Source organism: Ochotona princeps, chromosome 20, assembly GCF_030435755.1.
Source record: "Ochotona princeps isolate mOchPri1 chromosome 20, mOchPri1.hap1, whole genome shotgun sequence".
NCBI classification, from domain to species: Eukaryota; Metazoa; Chordata; class Mammalia; order Lagomorpha; family Ochotonidae; genus Ochotona; species Ochotona princeps.
In genome coordinates this window covers 29,418,212-29,437,342 of record NC_080851.1, presented here as the reverse complement: position 1 = coordinate 29,437,342, position 19,131 = coordinate 29,418,212, and the positions used below count along the sequence as shown (strand labels likewise).

The 19,131-nt window shown below is 42.7% G+C and overlaps 1 protein-coding gene across 1 annotated transcript in view; it reads left to right on the top strand.

Moving 5' to 3' along the window:
* The window catches only part of STK31 (serine/threonine kinase 31), a 162,871-nt gene extending 147,738 nt beyond the window's left edge, over positions 1 to 15,133 (top strand). The window contains exon 25 of the mRNA XM_058678192.1: positions 15,102 to 15,133. Coding sequence (XP_058534175.1) covers positions 15,102 to 15,118 — 17 coding nt within the window. The 3' untranslated portion in view covers positions 15,119 to 15,133. The remainder of the gene's footprint in view (positions 1 to 15,101) is intronic.
* The last annotated feature ends 3,998 nt before the right edge of the window (positions 15,134 to 19,131 follow it).

Genomic DNA, 19,131 nt, shown 5'->3' with positions numbered 1-19,131 from the left:
TCCAACCTCCCTTTACCCGCTCTCCTCACTCTGCCTCCTAGTCTCAAGTGAGCACTGTTCCACCCTCCACTTCTGGGAAATGGAGGTCTTCAGTATCCATCTATAAGTGAGAACATGCAGTATTTGTCGTTCTGTGCTTATTCTACCTAACATGATGTCAGGGGATATGTTCTTATTAACATGATCTTAGAAAGTAAAAGTTTGAGTAAATGGCTCAGTGCACGACTAAACTGTGGTCATTTCTATGTTGAGTTTTGTAGAAAAGCCCAATCAGATACTTTTCTGATGATTGTAGTATCCATTATTCTGATTTATTCAGATCTATCACAAGGGTGGGCATTTTGCTGTAGGCATAGGATGCCAGTATCCAATCTTGAAATGTATGTATTTGAGTTCTGGCTCCAGTCACTAACTCCAGATTCCTTCTAACATGCATCCTGGGTGGCAGTGATTATGGCTCAATGGGCTAGGTTTCCTCCCACCAGAGAGACCCAGACTGGGTTCTCAGCCTTGGGTTTAATGCAACCCCTTTCTAGTTTCTCTGAGCATTTGGAGAGTGAATTGGTGGATCTAAGCTATGTCTGCCTCTCTCTCTCTGCCTCTCTCTCTCTCTCTCTCTGTCTCTCTCTCTCTGTCTCTCTCAAACATTGATCTAAGTCTATGCCTTTGCTCCTAGGTAATTAGCTCTTGTTTTGCTGGTCACAGGTTGGTTAGCAGTGTACTTTTTTGTGAATTGGTCTGCTGCTGGCCTGGGGTGCCTAGTGTTACTAAGCTCATGATAGAGATTGGCAAGCAGGGGCAGTGTTAGCTTGGCTGGGCAAGCCTGCATGCACCCAGCAGCCTGTACTCTTGTTATCATCGGTCAAAAGAACATGGACTTCAGTTCATTTAGTTTTTATTCCAGAAGACTCACATTCTGACCTGCAGCTGTGGTAGGGACCTGGAGGCAAGTTTGAGGGAAAAGTAGAAAACTAATATTGATGATAGGATCAAATAGCCTGAGTTAATTCATGACCACAAATAATATCGGGAAGCAGGATGGCGGACTTCTCTCTCGAGTTGGAATACATTATGAAATTTATAAGAAATCAATCAGTGGGCTATTCCTATTTTGTGTCCAGGGTAGGCATTGATAAATTTCCAGGGCCTTTGAATTCATATCACAATGTGAGCTTTATAATTGTTTCTCATTAGCAAGGGATTCTATGTCTAGAAACAAAGTTTTAATTAAGAAATGCATTTGTTGGGCACTATTGTGACAGTCTGACACAGCTATCAATAAGCTCTCTCCAATCTGAGAGATGCTACATTTGAATACATTCTCATATTAATAACATTTGGCGCATGTGTAATTAACTCTGGGGGTTGGTCCTTCCCTTGGATATGCTGGTTCTTTCATTACTGAGGGATTTGAGAGAGGATGTGTAGGTTAGTAAACCTGTGGAGATTTCCAGTCCAGTGCAGTTACTTGTGTTCACTTTCCTTGGATGAGGAGTGGTAACACAGTCTTTGCTGTTATCCAGTCTGAGAAATGTCAGAGATTAACACTGGATATAAAGGACAAATTATTCTGCATGTGGCAACTAGGTAGGGAAAGGCAACATCCCAAATGTTTTCTAGAGGAAATGAGGGATGAGCTGAAGTTACAGGTGCCTAAAAGGTAAGAAATAGCCCTGGACAAGAGAAAAAATAATTGTAGCCCCAAGGAACTGTCATCATCATATGCAACAGCTTCTCACATGTGAATTCAAGAGCAAACACAGAAAAGCACTAAGAGTTAAGGGCTGCTAAGGCAAGAAAAACCATAAAATAGCTTTTATGGCTTCAACTTGTCATTTTAATGGGAAGAAAAATTAAATTCTGGATTTGCTCTTTTTGTGAGCCATTCGTGAATTATTTTTTCTCTAAAGGATTTAGAAGTCTTTTTTTCTTCAATTAAAAATTATTTATTTTGGGGTTGTTGCCAAGAAGATTAAGCCTCTGTCTGCAGTGCCAGCATCTCATATGTGCATTGGTTTGAGTCCTGACTTCTCCACTTCCAGTTTAGCTCCCTGCTGATGTGTCAGCAGCAGAGGATGCCCAAGTCCTTGGTCCTCTGCACCCACTTGGAACACCTGGAAGCAATTCTTAACTTCTGGCTTTGGACCAGTCCAACTCAGGCAGTTGCAGCTACCTGGGAAATGAACCAGCAAATGGAAGATTTCTCTCTCTCTCTGTTTTCCATTCTCTTTCTGTAAATCTGCCTTTCAAATAAAAATAGATACATCTTTTAAAAATTAGTTATTCTGTTGGATTAGCATTATGGTACAGCGGGTTAAGCTACAGTTGGTGATGCCAGCCACCCACAAAGGAGTGCTGCTGTTTTGATCCAACTCCCTGCTAATGTGCTGGGAAGGCAGTGGATATTGGCCCAAGTGCCTGAGTGAGCTCCTGCTCCCCACATGAGAAACCTGGGTGGTGTTTCAAGCTCCCAGGTTTCAGGTGGGCTTAGACCTATTTGTAGAGGCCATTTGGGTGGGTAGACCATTGGATGGAATATCCTTTTCTCTCTGTCTCTTCCTTGGCTCAGGCATGTAAAAGTGGGGCATGTGTGTCTTGGCAGGAGTTTTAATTGCTTGGCCAAGTGCCTGCCCCAGATTGGCTCACATGTATTTTGTTTTTCTGTAGGGTCCATGTTTGGCCACATCCATTTGTTTACTCATTGTGTGCGCTTTCTTTGGGGCTGCCACTGAAAAGGATAGTGGCCGGAAATATTTCCCAGCTGGCCCTAGACAGAAAAAGGGCATCACCCCTGAATTCTACCTAATCAGTTAATCTATCAAGATAAGTTCATTTCATCACAGATTTTAAAACTTGCGCCCACTTCTTTCTAACTCAAGCCAAGGGAGATACAATCCATTTCCTCTCTGATCTCCTACTTGAGCCCCTACCAGCCATGTGGGAGGCCAGGGTAGAGTTCTTGGCTCCTGGCTTCAGCCTAGCCCAGACCTGGCTGTTGTAGTCATTTGAGAGTAAAGGAGCAAATAGACTCTCTCTCCTCTCTACTTCTCCCCACTACCTCCCTGTCACTTTGCCTTTAAAATAAATAAATAAATGAATCTTTAAAAGATGAGTTTATTTTATATAAAAAACTTTAAAATCCATGCAAGATATCTTCAGAAAGTTTATAAAAATATGCAATATGCACTAAGAAAAAATATATACAAGGATTTAAAATGTTTGCACCAATATTTACCTTTAGATATTTTTATAAACCTTTTGAAGTACTCCCTCTTTTTAAAGATTGGCTTATTTTTTTAAAAGGCAGAATTACACAGTAACCCACACCCCCGCCACACACACATATGGGGAGGGGGTGGTGGGAGGAGAAAGAGGGAGCTCGGATTGAGATCTCTGTTGGTTCACTAACCAGCTATCTCCAATGGCCAGGTCTGGTCTAGGCTGAAGCAAGGAGCCAGGATGCTCCCTCCGGGTCTCCAAGTGGGTTACAGGGGCTCAAGAACTTGGGCTGTTTTCTACTGACTTCCCAGGGATATCAGCAGGGAGCTGGATTGGAAGTGGAGCAGTCAGGACATGAACTGACACACCCATATGGAATGTCAATCTGGCATCTCAGATGGCAGTTTACCTGGTATGCAGCAACACTGGCCTCTAGATTGCTTTTTAGTAAGCACATTGCTTAATTATTTAATTTAAATTTCTCTTATCTTAAACGTCTCATGGAAATTATGATCTGCTTGATTCAACAAGTTGTTATAAGAAATACGGCTAGATTAAAACAATTAAGGATTTTCACTGGAAAAGAAAAGCCAGATGTAGCAAAAGTAGGGTAAGATGTTAAACATTTTTCATGCTGTTATAAAGCTTGGAAAAGTTTCTTTTTTCAAGAACTCACCTTGTATGGAACGATTAGGAGTTTCATATTTATAGCGAATAAAAACTCGGTACCCTTTTCTTCTACCATCGTACTTCCTTGCTTCTTTTCTTAGAACTCGGAAGCTCAGAAAACTATCATTTCATCTAAAGCTAAGCGCGTCCCCTCTACTCCTCACATACTTTTAACCCTAACAGATGGCTTAAAAATTCAAATGGCACTTCACTTTCTAGAAATTCTTTTAAAAATGCATTATTCCTAGGAGTGCTATTGCTGGATCAACATACCGTATGATCCAGCAATAGCACTCCTAGGAATATATCCAGAACACTTGTTTTATGAGAAACCAACATGCACTCCTATGCTCATAGCAGCACAATCAGTAATTGCAAAAACATGGAAGCAACCAAAATGCCCATCAACAGAGGATTGGATAAGAAAGCTATGGTTCATCTACTCCATGGAATACTACTCAGCTATTAAAAAAACCAAAATGCAGTTCTTTGTGGCCAAATGGGCCAAACTGGAAACCATAATGCTAAGGGAAATGAGCCAATCCCAAAAGGTTAAATACCACATGTTTGCCTTAATTTAAGATGATATGATGTTATGTATAACATGTTATGTTTTGAATGTTATATGTTGTGTATAAACTAAAATTGAAGTATAGGTGAGGTGGTCACAGAAGGTGGCTGGGAACTTGCATTTACTTTTAACATATTGGTTACTCATTACTATGTCAATTAATTCCATAATGATGTAAATTTTTGCTGATGGTATGTTGGAGCTTTCAATTGACTGGGATGATACTCTGCTGGCTCTGTCTTCAGACCAGAGAGGGTATACCTAAGAAGCCGTTGAACTTGACTGGACAATAAGATGCTGGACTCTATGTTTGGTATACGCTTGCAATGGGGGAATCTCAACTGAACTTGAGGTGTGGTTATGCAACAAGGTGGAGGAATCCACCATGGTGGGAGGGTATGGGGAGGGGTGGGGAGAACCCAAGTATCTATGTAACTGTGTCACATAATACAATGTAATTAATGAAGTTAAATAATAAGAAAAAATGCATTATATGCTTATTGAATTTCAAATACTGTTAACTTTATTTTTGAGAATTCATAATCTGGCTGGTAAACTTTCATGGGAGGTAGGTAACACTAACATGTTTACAGTGAAAATATCCCCTCCTAGCACAACTAAAAAGTGTATGGATTCTTGAGCAAGCCAGATTTTTAGCAAGATTTCTCTTAGTTTTATAGCATGCTCTTTCTTTTAGTGCATCTTCTGTTGAACCAAGACTGAAGCTCAGGGCTCAAGTCTCCTTTTCTTTGTATCTCGACTTGGCTCTTTTGAGTGTTTCTGTGTGATTGTCTTTTTTCTTATGAGAAAGGAGAGACAAAAAGTATTCCTGTTTTCTCTGGAAGCTATAAAACAGCAGGGGTGGCCTGCAGCAGTGCTGGCCTGCCCCTCTCAGCCCTCAGTCTGGTTCATCCACACTGTAGCAGCAAGCATTGCCCCAGCTGCACAGAGCTCTAGCAGCAGCCAGCCCTTCTTGCACATTTTCTCCCCCTTGATGGTAAATCTAAGGGTTTGGAACTATATCCTGTAGGTTTTGTGACCAATTGATTTCCTCAAATTTTTGAAAGGAAGAAAGCAAACACGAGAACAACAGGGGCTACTTCTGCTGGATGTGGATCTGGAAAGAAGTCCAATGATTCATAGACAATTTAAAGAGTGAATCACTCTCTTTTGCGCAAAGAAGATGAGGGTTTTCTCACTTAAAGATCCATGAAGAGAGCTAGTAGTGTTTGTTTCTTAACTGTAGCCCAGTTAGCACCATGCACTGGCTGTTGGCAGCTGAGCAGTGTGAAATTCAGGGATCCAGAAGGAGTCGCCAAGCCATGCTGATTGGCCATTCCTACAATCTCAAGCTACCCTCTTGGAGCTTCTGAGCAAGGTTTTGCTTCTGCTTTTGTAACTGGCTTTTCCTAACAGTGCAGAAAGAAGACAAGCCACAGTGAGATAGCCAGGGGATGTCAGAATCTCCAAGACAAGCAAATATAAAGAGGGAGGCAGACTTCATATCATGTTCCATAGAACAGAATCCAGGCTCTCTGTCATCTGTCACCCACAGGAGGCCAGATTATTGAAGTACATCATCAATGCCATGTTTCCAAAGAAAGCCATAAAAAACGGCAGCCAATGCAAAATCACCCTGAAACAAAGCATCAGAATGGTGGAAACAGGAACTGGACAAATGACTGGTCTGTGGCTGTTCTAGGACTTGGGAAAGACTTGCTTTGACATAAGGGTTCCATGTGTGATGCACCTGCTAGTTTCCGGCCATGGAGTTTAGTGGGTTCTCCTGAATGAGAGCCCAGACATCTCAGTGGAATTCAAAGTTACTTACATGTGACCTCTTTTCTCATTTTTAAACGTCTCTTGGGTCCACCTGGAATAGAGATGCATAGAGGTCACTTTCTGAACAAAGGGTTTATTTAGGAGTACTGTGTAAGAAGGATGACTTGGGACACATATAGATCAGAGTAGCCTCTGAATTGGTCTGAAGAACCAGGGGGAAAGGCTTGGGTTTTATAAGGAAGAGAGAAAAAAGTCCCATAGGTTGTTTGGAGAGAAACAGTTCACAGGCGCTGATGGTGTTTGCTGGGGCAATGATGGTGAATGATGATAATTACAGGGAAACTGACAAATCAGTCAGCCACTGTGCTTTCTGGCTGGGCTTGTACAACAGTTCTTGGAGTAGGTGACCTGAATGTTATTCCCTACAGCTCCCAGACTCCATTTAATTGAGTGTGACCAAAATGACTTGCTATTGTATATAACAGCTTTCTACATTACTCTGGGCTGTGCTTGTGGGAAAATTGCCAGATGAACTTGCTTCTGTCACAGGGCACAGTGGTCAAGTCTCTCCTTCAGCAGCAGTCCCCACAACAGCAATGTCCAGGCTGAGTATGGGAAGAGGAATCCCAAGTTTGCTGTGTGCACCGCATGCAGAGGCTGTGCAGGGAGTCAAGAACAGGCCTTACAAAGATGCTCAAGAGCGTTATGTAAGGATTTGGTGCTGCTGCACTGAATAAAATAGGAGTTCACTTAGAAACATATTGAGTTCATGGTCCCTTGTTTTGACACTGATGGATTTTGACACTAAGTGGGCACTAATGTTGATGAAGCTTGGCAGGGAGAGGAGCAAATACATTGTGAGCATTTATAACAGATTCTTTGTTTTCTACTGTTTATTACTTGAATGACATTTTCTCTCCCTCCCTCTCTCTCTCGTGCTCATGCGTGCACATGCACACACACCTATATCTATACACATACACATTTTTTAATTCTTCTAGTGATTCACTCCCAAATGTCCATGCAACTAGAGCTGGCGAAAACTGAAGCCAGGGTCCTGGAACTAACTCCATCTGAGCTCCCACATGGGTGCTAGGGGCCCAAGTACTTGAGCCATCACTTCTGTCTCCCAGGGTGCAGATTAGCAGAGAGCTAGATTGCAAGTGGAGCAGCAGGACTTCTGCACTGTGTGGGCATGCCAAACAGAAGTCTAAGTCCCTGTACCACCACACCCACCCGGATGTGGGCATTTCCTACACCCCCCCCCATGCTGGGGAGACCTCACTGGGGATGGGAAGCTGCCGTGAACCAACCTCTGTTCCTGTCAGTGTCACGGTACAACTAGAGCCAGGAACTTGCTTGGTACATTTTGAGGATCACTCTTCTGAAAAGGTGGAAACAGGAGAAGGAGCCTTAATTTTAGTTTCTTGGGAAGAGAGAGTGGTTCATGGTGTGGAAGAGAGTAGGACCTAGTTCTAGTTCCACGTGCCTGGACTTGCTCTGCCTGAGGGTTGTAAGCTGGAGGTGTAGTTTCTGGAGCTGGACCCATCTCTGCTCCCCCTGGATGGAGGTCCAGGACCTGTGGCTAGCTGTGCGGTGGTGGAGGTCCAGGACCTGTGGCTAGCTGTGCGGTGGTGTTTATCTTTCCCTAAAGATCTGCTGTGAGAGCATTGTCACTGGAAATACCATTGGTTGTGGTCTGAAATCCCTTGTTTAAGAAGAAGGAAGAGAAACTAAAGACTGGGAAAAGCTCATTTGAGAATGACAAGACAAGAAGATGGAATGAGCTTAATTGTACTGAATCAATAATGCAAGCATAGACTCCTAATTTATGAAGATGTATGCTAATGTTCATGCAAAGGAAATTAAAAAAACCCAGAGGGATCTTTGCTGACAGGGAGGCTTTCATAGCGCCTTGTTTTCTATCAGTCATTCTCACAGTCCTTTGAGGGAGTTCTCTGTTGATGTTTATAACTCACTTGCGGAGCACGGAAGGTCTTCACGGTTATGACGTCATTCCAATTTAACAGCTTGAACTTAGTTATCATCTTCACCAGCTCCCTTTTCAGAGTCAAGTGCACACACACTCCAAGGGAGCTGTGGTCTTGGCACACTTTTGCTCCTCAGTTTTCTGTTAGACTTTATCTTTGAGGTTTATAATTCATTAACGCCTCCTGTGTCATCCTGAATGGAAATGAATGTAGGTGAACATGTAGCTCCTGTGATGGAAGGACATTCGAATTTGGGAGTGTTTTAATTCACTCCGCATCTCCTTGTAAAAAATGGTGTTTTCATCTGGAAAGTTTCAACTTCCAGAAAAGCCTATTTGAATTGTGGACAATTGGTTCAATTAAATCAATAAATGAAATGTCATTATTTAAATGTATGTGATATTAAAGCAAATGAAGCAGTTGATTGCCATACACTATCTTCTCTTCTACAGTAACTATTAGAAGCTTTAATTTGTCTAACAGTTCTGTGTTTTGCTCAGCCATCTTCGATTAAATTACAGGCATTGAAATTCCAGCTGCATGCATTAATTTATTTCCCCTAGTGTTATGCTAATGGGATATCTTCATTTAATATGTATATAGGTTAGTCCAAATAAAAATCTATAAGCAAAGAAGAATAAGCCTGCATTGTTCCATAGTCAAAATCTGGAGAAACTATCTTAAATGTTTTTTTTTTTTTTGTGCGAAGGAGAGATGGCAGGTACAGGAGGAATTGGAGAGAGATTGGTTTTCATTTTTCTCTCCTGTCACTTTCTATTTTGAAATGGATTCTCAGGAAGGTGCAAAGGAATGAGTGAGGAGAATCTGTGAACTCCTCACATACACTTTCCTGTGTTAAATCACCAGATTTACCTTGGTGGGGTCTGCAGAACTTGCTCTGACCTCATCAGGTACACGAGTCCTCATTTGTGTTGTGTGTGTGTGTCTGTAAATGTGTGTCTGTATGTGTGTATGTGTATAATACATATGTGTGTGCATGTGTGTATCTGTATATGAGTGCACGCATGTATATATAAGTGTATATATACATTGTGTGTGTGTGCATGTGTATATGTATGTGTTTATGAGTGTGTTATTTTCTCATACATGTGTCTATGTGAACGCCACCAGGAACACTCCTGACTCTCCTATCACTGTAAGTCACAGGTGATATTCCTTTATGGCTGCCCTCACACTCTCTCCTGAAATACTAATATCTGGCAATGTCCCATGTGTTCTTTCTTTTCTTCATCATGCTGTTTTATGAATACTATGTAACCATCACGCAGTATGTGTCCTAGCAAATGAACCTTTTTCAGTCGCAATTGCTTTGCTTTTCCTCCTAGTTTCTGAGCATGCCATAGGTCATTCCCTTTTTATTGCTGGGTAGTGTTACGTGGTACACATGTACTATATTTTCCTTTACTGTTCATCTATCGAGGAATAGTTGGACAGTTTTTAGATAGCAAATATTATGAATAAAGTTGCTATGAACATACGTAGGCAAGTTTCCCGATGAAAGCTCACTTGATTTTGCTGAGCTATATACTCCAGTGTATGATTTCTGAGTTATACGGTAAGTTCATTTTTAGTTTCAAAATAAAATTGCCAGGACTGATAGAGTAGTACCCTACCTGCAATGCTGGCATCCCGCCTGGGCGGCAGTTCAAACCCTGGCTGTTTCACTTCTGATTCAGCTCCTTGCTAATGTGCCTGGGAAGGCAGTAGAAGATGGCTCAAGTGCGACAGACAACCTGGATGAAATTCTTGCCTTCTGCCTGGCCGAGCCCTGGCCATTGCAGTTGTTTGGGTGGTGAAATTCTCTCTCTCTCTCCCTCACCCTCCCTCAAGAGGCTACAGCATTGTCTCAACACATGAGTGATCCAGTTTCTCCACATACACAGCAGAACTTGGTGTTATCACTGTTTTTATTTTAGCCATCCCGACAGGAGTAAAGTGGTAGAGCAATTCTCCAATGGCTAGCGTGCTTACACATCTTTTCATATGTTTATTTTTCATTTACCTTCTTAGGAGAAGTGTTGCACATATCCTTTGCACATTTTCTGATTAGATTGTACCCCTCACTGTTGAGTTTTGGAATTCTTCATATATTATATATATATTAATCCTTTGGTAATTATGTGTTTGGCATATATTGCCTCCAAATTTTACGATTGCTTTTTCAGTCTGCCAGCACTGCCTTTTGCAGAGCCAAATATTTTAGTCTTGTTTAAATTCAAGTTGTTAATTTCTTATTTGATAAAATGTCAAGTTTTTATTAGAATAATTATAGACTATCAACTTAAGTGATTTAAAAAAGTCTGAAAGGAAGAGTTACAGAGAGAGGGAAGGGCAAAGAGTGTATGAGAGAGCCGGTTCCTTTTCATCCTTGTAAGCCTTTGCTATCACACGATTTTTGTAATACTAATAGCTGTAGTGAGATGTAATTCATACCGTATAGAATTCACCCTTTTAAAGTACACAATTGCATGGCTTTCAGTACGTTCACAGAGTTAGGTAGCCATGACTACTCTCAATTTTAGAGCACTTTAATCTTCAAATGAAACTCTTCACCCACCAGCAATTCCTTCCTGGTCTTTATCCCCCTCCCAGCCCAAGGCAACCACTAACATTTCTCTCTCTATGGAGTTCCTGTTTGTGAACACTTCCTATAAATGGAATCCTACAGTATGGTCCCCCTGTCTGGCTTCTTTCACTCAGTATTATATTTTTGGAGTTCATCCATATTGCAGCCTGAATCAGCCAACACTTCATTCCTTTATATATATCTATATCTATCTATATCTATATCTATCTATATATATATTTATTAATTATTTTGCATTATATGACAGTTTCATAGGCTCTGGGAACCCCCTCACCCCTCCCCCTCCCCTACCCCCTGGTGGATTCCTCCACCTTGATGCAGTATTATAGTTCAAATTCAATCAAGATTCTTTCCTTGCAAACATATACCAAGCATAGAGTCCAGCTACTTATTGTCCAGATGGGTTGAACAGTTTCTTGGGGAGACCATTTCTGGTCTGAAGTTAGAGCTGGTAGAATATCACAGTCAATTAAGAGTCCCAGTTACTCCTCATCATGGTGTTGAGGATTTTCCTCCACACCCCCCCCCAAAAATGTTCTGCACCTTAAATGTTGACAAATATCTTGTTAGAGTTACAAGCCAGTCTAGATTATCCTAAAATCTGCCAAGATCAGCAAAATTATACTTCAACACAACAAATGGCTAAATACTAAAATGAAATAGACACGAGACAGCTGAATGGTACCTTATAGCCATTTTAAGGTATATAGCAGCCGGTCCTGTATATAAACTAAAATTGAAATGTCAATGAGCTAATCATAGGTTGTGGTTAGGACTTGCTTTTTTTTTTTTTTTTTCAACATACTGGTTACTCAAAACCATGTCAATTCCACTTCATTCCTTTTTAAGGCTGAATCACGTCACGCTGTAGAGGTCACACCACATTCTGTTGATTCATTCATCTGCTAATGGGCCTTTAGGTTGTTTCCACTTTAGGACGATCAGCAGTAAGGTTGTTGTGAATGTTTATGAGCAAGTTTCTGCGTGAACATCTGTTTCCACGACTCCCAGGCATCTGCCTAGGCATGGAACTGATGGGTCAGATGGCGCACTATGCCTGGCATTTTGAGGAACTGCCAAACTGTCTTCCACTGAGGGTTCCTCTTGTATATTTCTACCTGCAGTGCACAAAGGTTCTGGTTTCACTACATTCTTGCCAACATTGCTTATGTCTTATTTTTTTTTTAATTAAAGCAACCATTGTGGCTATAAAGTGATAGCGTTGTAGTTTTTATTGAATGATCCTAGCAAACAATGATTCTGAGTATTTTTATGTGCTTGTTGTCCATTTATGTATTTTTTTTTGAGAAATGACAACTCAAATCTCTTATACACCTGCAAATGGGGTTATATGTGTGTGTGTGTGTGTGTGTGTGTATATATATATATATATATACACACACACACACACATACATAAAGATTTATTTACTCTTGTTTGAAAGGCAGAGTTGCACAGAGAAGGAGAGGCAAAGAGAGAGGCCTTCCATTTGCTAGTTACTCCCTGAATGGCCACAACTGCCGGAGCTGAGCCAATCCAAAGCTAGGGACCAGCTGATTCTTCTGGCTCACGTACATGGTTGCAGGGGCCCTACGGCTTGAACCATCATCTGCTGCTTTCCTGGCACACAAGCTGGAAACCGGATCTGAAGTAGAGCAGCCAGACATAAACCAGCCCCCAAATGGAATGCTAGCCCTGCGAGACGGAGGATTATTCTGTTGAGTCACAATGCTGGTTCCCAGTTATGCATGTTTTTATTGATGATTTGTAACACTTGCTTTGTGTATTTGGAGTTCAAACTCCTCACCAGAGATGTTATTTGCTAATATATGCTATTTTCTATAATTCTGTCAGCTGCCTTTTGAAGCATCAAAGGTTTATTTTTTAAGGTTTTTTTTGTTGTTGTTGGAAAGTCAGATTTACAGAGAAGGAAAGACAGAGAGAAAGATTTTCCAACTATTGGTTCACTTTCCAAGCGGTCACAGTGGCTGGAGTTCAGCCAATCTGAAGCCAGGAGCCAGGAGCCGGGAGACTCTTCGGGGTCTCCCACATGGGTGCAGGGTCCTAAGGCCTTAGGCTGTCCTCTGTTGCTTTCCCAGGCCACTAAGCAGGGAATTGGAAGGGAAGTGGAGCAGCCTGGGTATGAATCAGCATCCATTTGGGATCCCAGCATATGCAAGGTGAGAACTTTAGCTTCTAGGCTACTGCATCAGGCCCAGCATGAAAGTTATTAATTGTGATGAAGATCAGTTTATTTTTATTCTGTTGGTAGTGCTTTTTGTATCATATCTAAGAAAATACTGCCTACACGTGGGCCATAAAAATATATTCCCATGTATTCTGTATGTTCCCTTTCAGAGTCTGACAGCTTTAGTTCATAGATTTTGAGTTAATTTTTCATGTATGATGTGATAGGTAATCTGTTTTCTGTGGGCATCCACTTGTCCTGTACCATCTGTTGAAAAATTTTTCGCTCCCCATGGAATTTTCTTGGCAGCCTTGTCAAAATCAATTGGCCATAGATATGGGAGTTTATTTCTGGTTATCACATCGCTTCCATTCTGTGTTTAACCAGTACCATACTAACTGGACTACTGCAGGCTCGCAGCAAGTTTTGAAAGCAGTAAATATCTGACAATTTTGTTCTTCTTTTGTCAGGTTGTCTGGTTGTGTTTCTCCTGTTTTCGTAAGAACATTGACGTCAACGTGCTAATTTCTAAAATAAAAATACAACCAGCATTGGGATAAAATTTTCCTTGAGTCTTTAATTAACAATTATTAAAGCTTCTGATTTATAAACACTGGCTGTTTTTCTGTTTGGGTCTTCCTTGATTTTTTTTCAATGATATTTCATAGCTTTCAACATATAAATATTGCACTTCTTTTGCTTAAAGCTGGTCTTAAATATGCTAGTGCTATGGCAAATGGAATAGTTTTTTCGATTTCATGTTGAATGGCTCATGACTAATGTATAGAAACACAATGGAGTTTTGCCTGATTATCTTATACCTTGAATTTGTCGAACAATTCCTGAGTGTGCCTTAGGATTTTCCATACAAGATCATGTCAAGAAAGGCCTCACTGTTAGGGTGGTGTTTCAGTGGAACATTTCAAGTGGAGACTAGCAAGAGGAAAGAGCAATGACCTTGAAATGCGTCCTACTTGATAGATATTCAAGGCACGGTGAACACAGTGGGGTGCGTGAAGGTGGTGATGGTGAGGACTGTGCGTTTTACGCTGGGGAAAATGGGAACCTGTTGAATGGTTAACAGCAGAGGTAGGACATGGAATACCCTCTTCACCTTGGCCTTGCCTGTTCTTCCACAGCCTCAGTCAACATTTTCACCTGCACTTCCCTGTACATGCTTCATTGTGGATTTGTGCCTACACCGAGTGTTCTGATCTGCAGCTTCTCTAAACCGCTAACGTGGGAGGCTCCCCACACTCAGGCGTGGGCATTCAGCCCCGTAGAACACGCTGTGGTCACCGGGAAGGGAATGCTAAGGCTCCTTCCTCCAAGTAGGCGGCTCTGTGATGTATCAGTGCTGTCCTTCCCAAGGTTCCGCCAGCCAAAGCTCAAGCTGTACTCCGCTGTGTTGATTCCACTTCCTTCCCATGTCAGGTCTTGTCCCTTTGCTTCTACTCCCCGAACCAAACGTGCACACTGAAGCCTTTGTCTTGGGTTTGGTTTTCTGGGACCCCAAGGTACATATGCACACGTTTGGGGAGGGTCTCTCTGCTGCTGAAGGGATGACTGGAGAGAAGCAGGAAGAGCTCTGAGCATAAATTCAAGTCACCAGCAAGGGGAGACCAAAGAAACTGGGTGGCATGGTTGTGTTGTGGGCATTTTGGAGATACAGACAACAGGATTTGCTGGTGATCAGATGTGAGATATCAGATAAGAGAGCCCAGAGTTGCCCCATGGGTTTTCCTGGGCCCGGGAGGATGGAGTGGGCCCTGACCCTGGTTGGAAAGCATCTGGGAATCATGGCCTAGGATGCTTTGACTTCAGACTACGTTCAGCTGGAGGTTCTCTGTGTCACAGATACTGAAACAAAGGTGAGGGAAAGTGAAACAACTACCTGTTCAAGGGCATGTCGGTAAAATAGAATAGAATAAAATGAAATGAAATAAATACCAAGAAGAGAAGAAGGCAACATAAAACCCCCAATCTGTGTTTCTCTATCAAAATGGATCCCAGTGTCTCCCTTCTTCATTCATCTGAACTCATTTGGTTCCCAGAACGGTTTTTCTTTTTCAGGAGAAGAAAAAGAATAAATTGGTGCTTTGGATTTGAAGAGATCTTAGGGATGTGGTGGCAAGGGAAAGGAAGGCTGGAAAGCTTCAGAAGCCATCATTTCAGTTTCTCCGGAATGGCCTCTGACATTATCAGTGATTCCTTGGAACACCTGAGAGGTGAGAGTTCAGAACGCTTGGTGCTACCTGGGTGTCAAGAAGGGAGGTCCAGAAAAGCTGAGGCTTGATGCTCAGGTTTGCTCACACTGCAGCCCCTCACAGCACTGAGAGCCATGGCCATTGTCAAAGGCAGCACTTCCCAGCCTGACTGGGAGCCTTGGAGCCTGGTGCTCCTCATGGGGCTCCTCCATCAGCTCTCCCGGGAGCTAAGCCACCTCCGGACCCCCACCCCCCGGAACCTGGAGCAGTGTACTGAGAGGGACAAGGTCCTTAGATGTGTCCCACCTGCGGCCTGCTGTCTAATGTCTTGATGAAAACCTGCAACCAATCTGCCAAAGGATGCTTTCATTATCGTGGCATTAACTGAACAAGTGAGTTGCTCACTGGCCCAAAGCCAAGTGTAGCTGTCAGGTGCGTGAAAGCTGTGAAGGGAAGATAATGCATTTTCTTCTCCAGGGAGGAAAGAAAACATGTTCTCCTCTTTCATCTGTATCAAGTTTACCAAACTAACAGTTGTTTGAGCTTAGACAACGGAGCTTCAACTCCAGTGAACATTTGCTGTCTTTTGAGTATTTTGTACAGTGGTGCATTTTTTATTTTGTTCTGTAAAATGTTAGATGTCTTTGTTCAGCAACTTGCATATGTGTATTTCCAGTCCCATAAGCATCACAAAACGCTTATACAATGTGACGAGAAATTACGATCAAGCTTAGGCGGTGTAGCTATGGTGCAGCGTACAGCTAACAACAGGTGTGAGAATAAGTTCTGTTACCAGCCAGTAAGCATGGAGGCCCCTGGACCACCCTAGAAGGCATGTGTGAGTGGGCTTCATCCTCACAAGCAAAATCCCCAAAACAGGGAGTAGACAGAACTGTACAAATAAAATGGAATGGAAGGGGGGAAAGATATTTCAAGCACTTTTCTTACTCCATGCAATCTTCAATAATCTTCAATAATATATATATATATAGTTAAACACTCTATGTTTCAAGTATGTCCTGTAGGAATGAGAACCATGAGCATGCTTGTGCATAGGAGAAACTCCTGAATATTCATTGCGATTGTAATTATTATTGTCCTTGCCTCCCTCCCTGCCTTAGTTTGAGTCATCATCATCTCTCATTTGGGCTCTCATCTGGGCTGTTGCAATCACCTCTTAAATGTTTTCCCATCACAGGGCTTCCTGCTCCCTATCCATTTCTCATACTACCAACAGAATTAATTTCCAAGAGAAGCATGTCACCATTTTTACTTATTTTTTCGTTCATTTGAGAAGCAGAGAGGCAAGGCAGAGAGAGGGAGTTCTCAGCCAGAGGTTTGCCCCTTGATGCCCATAACAGTCTGTGCCTGGGGTTGAAGCTGGGGGCCAGAACTTGGTCTAGGTGTCCCATGAAGGTGGCAGAGACTTGGTTACTTGAGCTATCAACTGATGCTCCATTCAGGCTCTGAATTTGCAGGAATCTTGGACCAGGAGACGGAGGCAGGATTTGAACCCAAATACTCTGATGTGGGTTGCAGGTGTCTTAATCCATTGTTTAACTGTGCACCAAGTACCTGTCCTGCCATTTTGCATCTTTGCTTACATCCTTGGATGGCTTCTTAGTAGTTTCAGAGCAAACGCTGAAGTTCTCACTGTAACCCGTAGGGCAATGACTCAATTTCTACTCATTCTACCTGTTTTAATCTTCTCTTACTCCACCTCCTAACCCCACCCGCACCTGCCCACCAGGTGAATCTTTGACTAATTTTCCCATATTCATCTAGGTTCTCCTTTTCTAGAGTCTTCTATGACTCTCTGGGATCTAGGAGATCCCTGGGATGCCTAGGCTTGTGGTTCACCTGTGTCAAGGATTTCCGGGTGCAATATGCAGGATTTTTCCCTGGAATCTGTTGTAATGATGAGTAAGAATGTGTTTAGTAAGAATGCGTTTATTGATCATATTACTCTTGACTTTAATCAGGTGTCTGGGTTACTTTAAAACAGAACAGAGGATTTGTAGAGGTCTGTGTGCTGCATGGTTCTGTGACTGACTCAGGGGGAGAGACTGTTATCGCATCCCTACTGGGTGGTGCCAGAATGGAGTGGGCACTCAATGCCACCCCACCAGTGTGTCTTTGGGAGACCACAGGGTAGGGCTTATGGTTGTTGAGATTGCCGTATGGGAACCCTGTTGCCTGCTTTGTCCATTTCACAAATGCCCATGAAGGGGATAGGCTGACTTCAAAAGAGTTAGGGAGTTTAGGGGGGGCATTTGTAGCAGTCTTAACAAAGGCCAAGATTGCCTTTTGAGTCCTTCCCAATTGCCAGGCATGGTACTTCACAGGATGTCTCATAGTACCTGGCAGTAGACCCATAAAGTGGGCACTGTTGTGAAATGCGTTTCCCATGTCAGGAGACTGAGCCCTAAGTTCATCCTGGTGGTGATGGGCAGAACTGGAGTTTGGATACAGAGGGTGCAAGTATTAAAGTCTGTGCTCTTGACCCATCCTCCAGGTGGGAACCTCCCCTGTCTGCACTCCATTGGCACCTCCAACTTCTAGAGACGCCCCCTAGTGGTGATATCTAGGCCCTAGTGACATGCCAGTGCAGGTCAGCACACCTGATACAAATACCAAAGGTGTCCAGGAAACACACATGCCTGCCAATGCTGTGGGGGTGGTGCAGACGCTGCTGGTAGGCTGAGATTGGCTCAAGTGTGGCCTAGAAGTGAACGGGGGGAGGGGGAGTAGGAGTCAGTTGTGCAGGAAAAGAGCAATGGTTTTCTAGTGCTGTGTCTCTCTCTGCCCTTCCTTCTCCCCATCCCTGATTCAACCAAGGGCAGAGGCAACAAAAAGACAAAGGCTTCTGTTTTCCAAGACCTAAGTCCCAAAGAGGAGCAGAGGTTTCAGGACAGGGCCTGGTGGCTCAGCCACATTGAAAGGAACCAGTCCCATCTGCCTGGAGGTCATGAGCCTGGCGGAGTCTGTGGGATCGCCAAGGAGGACAGAGAAGAAATCTGCAAGTAGGGGCACCAGGAGAAATCAGAAACCCAGATCTGTAGCTTTCCCGCTCACTGTTCCCCCACCCCCAACCCCCCACCTTTCCCCCAGACTCTGCAAAATAGGTTATGTGGGCTGGACTTAACATGGGGGTGTTAAGTCTTGCTTCTTAGGGACAGAGGTTGTCTGCTTTTCCTTCCTGGCTCAGGGATTCCTTCCCACTCAGCAGTGGGTGGAACCACAGTTAACTGCATCAATTTTTTAATCCATACATTCGGATTCCTCCTCTGAGTATTCTCCATGGTTCCTTAGAGGCTAGAGACTATTAACATCCTTCTTAGTTTCTTTTGTTTATCTTACTTAGAGATTCTGCAGGGGCGTCTGGAGGTAAAATCCCAGTTTCTCTAATGTGTTAGGTATTGGGAATTGAGGGGAGAGAACCTCCTGGGCCCTGGTCTTCCCTGCTGTATATGGGACTTGTTACCAGTTCCTGAGCTTGTTAGTGGAGCAAGTTAAAAAAAGATAACGTAGAAGCTGCCAGAATAATTGGGATTATGGGAATGGTTCCCCTCTTCCCCACTTTTTAGCTTTTTCCTTTTAAAAAAATACCTTGATGTTAACAGAAAAGATAACACATGCAACTTACTTACATGACACCATACCTTACATATTGTACAGGAACTTGATTTTTTTTTTTTTTACTTCGTTCTTTTTGGGATTCATTCTTGCTGATGGCTACGTGTGAATCAAGTTATTCAGTTTAACTTCTGTGCAGTTTTCTGGTCTATGAACTCATTCATTCATGTATACATGCTTTTCTTGACAGATAGGCTAGTGTGTTAGCTTTTCACAACTGTAAGCAGTGCAGGGACCACCTTGTGATGACCACGTGGGTA